The 1,860-nt window shown below is 51.6% G+C and overlaps 1 protein-coding gene across 1 annotated transcript; it reads left to right on the top strand.

Annotated features, from left to right (window-relative positions):
* The first annotated feature begins 634 nt into the window (after positions 1-634).
* Positions 635-1,525, top strand: LOC103639820 (probable CCR4-associated factor 1 homolog 11). The gene has a single exon (XM_008662517.1). The coding sequence runs from the start codon at positions 635-637 to the stop codon at positions 1,523-1,525; it is 891 nt and encodes a 296-aa protein (XP_008660739.1).
* Positions 1,526-1,860: the final 335 nt, after the last annotated feature.

Genomic DNA, 1,860 nt, shown 5'->3' with positions numbered 1-1,860 from the left:
CCAGCACATTAAGTTAACGAAGATCCTGCTCCTCTGAGGATGTCATCAACCACACAATGATAAGCTAGTAGATTTATAGATGAACAATATCTACGTTTCTTATACCCTAGTTGGAGTGTTGGACATTAGTTGTGATATCTCTTTAGTTTCTGTGATTATAAGAGAAATAATATTCAATGTAATCATAAATTTCTCATCGCACTTGAAAGTTTTTCAAAAACTAAATAATATATTTTTTGAAAATTTATAGATATTTGATTTGAAAGGGTTTTCATAACTGTCCTGAAGGATTAGTTTACGCCGAGGCATGATCTAGAATTTAGCCATAGGTATATATTAGATTTAGATCTACAACGTCTAGGTTTCTTCTATGCAACAAAAATTAACTTTGTACGAGCTTGAAAACAGATTTATTTTGTTTCCAAGAGAACGCTGTTATCCTTGATTCAGTGTGACCCTCCACACAATTAGTACGATTGGATAAGAACGATTTTACACAAAGTCCGTTTGCGGGCTGGAATATTCTAGTCCGCTTCGCCGACGGCGCCACCCTATAAAACCAGGGCACCAGCACCACATCCACCGATCCACGTTCCATGATCAAAACGTTTCTAAGACAAGGCCACCGGTAGCAATGGCGATATATTCCCAGTCGGTCCTCGTCCGCGCGCCGCCGCCGCTGCCATGCAGATTCGTCCCCCGTCCCTGTTACATCATGGCGCGGCCCCTGCTGGTCTTCACGCCCAGCGGCGCGTTGTTGAAGGCCGCCGTGCGCGACGTGTGGGCCAGCAACTTCGACGAAGAGCTCTCCAACCTATCGGCGATGCTGCCGCGCTACCCCTGCGTTTGCGTGGACACCGAGTTCCCCGGCGCGGTACACGACTCGGACATGCCGCGGTACATGCGCGGCCCGCGCGAAAGCTACGAGCTGGTGAAGCGGAACGTAGACGACCTCAAGCTGCTGCAGGTTGGGATCGCGCTGTCGGGCCCCGCCGGCCGGTTCCCCATCGCGTGGCAGTTCAACATCCGGGGCTTCGACCCCGCGCTTCACCCGCACGCGCCGGCCTCCATTGCCATGCTCCGCGAGCAGGGGATGGACTTCGCCATGCTGAACGAGTTCGGCATCGACCCGGAAGACTTCGCCGCCGGGTTCCGCCGCAGCGGCCTCGCCTGCGGGCGGCTCACCTGGACCGCCTTCTCGGGCTCCTACGACTTCGGGTACCTCGCCAAGGCGCTCACCGGCGGCCAGCCGCTGCCGGACACGTTGGACGGCTTCCTCGCTCTGGTCCGTCGGTTGTTCGGGCACAGTGTGTTCGACGTGAAGCACCTCGCCAGATGCTGCGCCATGCGCGGGGGGCTGGAGCAGGTGGCCACCGCGCTCGGCGTCAAGCGCGCCGTCGGCCGCGCGCACTGCGCCGGCTCCGACAGCCTGCTCACCACCGACGTCCTCCTGCTAATGCTGCATCGCTTCTTCAGGAACGTCGATGTGCTCGCGCACGCCGGAACCATCGTAGACCTCACCTAGTTTCCTATAGTACTGCTTTTCTAGTGTAAAGGTTTTGTGTAGTTTGCACTGCAGCCATGCAGTGTCTAGTTTCTAATTTGTACGAATTGATTTGAGGAAGTTCTTGATTGATTGGAGAGTGATCTGCATTTGATTATGTGTTTTTATACCGATGATTAACCTGAACTCTCAAGCATTCGAGTAACTGGTTCAGTATAGGCACGATCTCAACAATTCTTGGCAGCATTTGGTTATTTGGGCATAGCAGAAACATCAATCGATCGAAATATGAATCTAATCTAAAATATGAATCTAATCTAATCGAAAATATGAATCTAATCTAAACTGAAATACGG

Source organism: Zea mays, chromosome 9 (assembly GCF_902167145.1).
Source record: "Zea mays cultivar B73 chromosome 9, Zm-B73-REFERENCE-NAM-5.0, whole genome shotgun sequence".
NCBI classification, from domain to species: domain Eukaryota; kingdom Viridiplantae; phylum Streptophyta; class Magnoliopsida; order Poales; family Poaceae; genus Zea; species Zea mays.
This window is presented reverse-complemented; position numbering and strand designations above follow the sequence as displayed.

Bases quoted from the DNA above. Each gene is read 5' to 3' on its own strand.
- LOC103639820 (XM_008662517.1), top strand. From the start codon at position 635: ATGGCGATATATTCCCAGTCGGTCCTCGTCCGCGCGCCGCCGCCGCTG.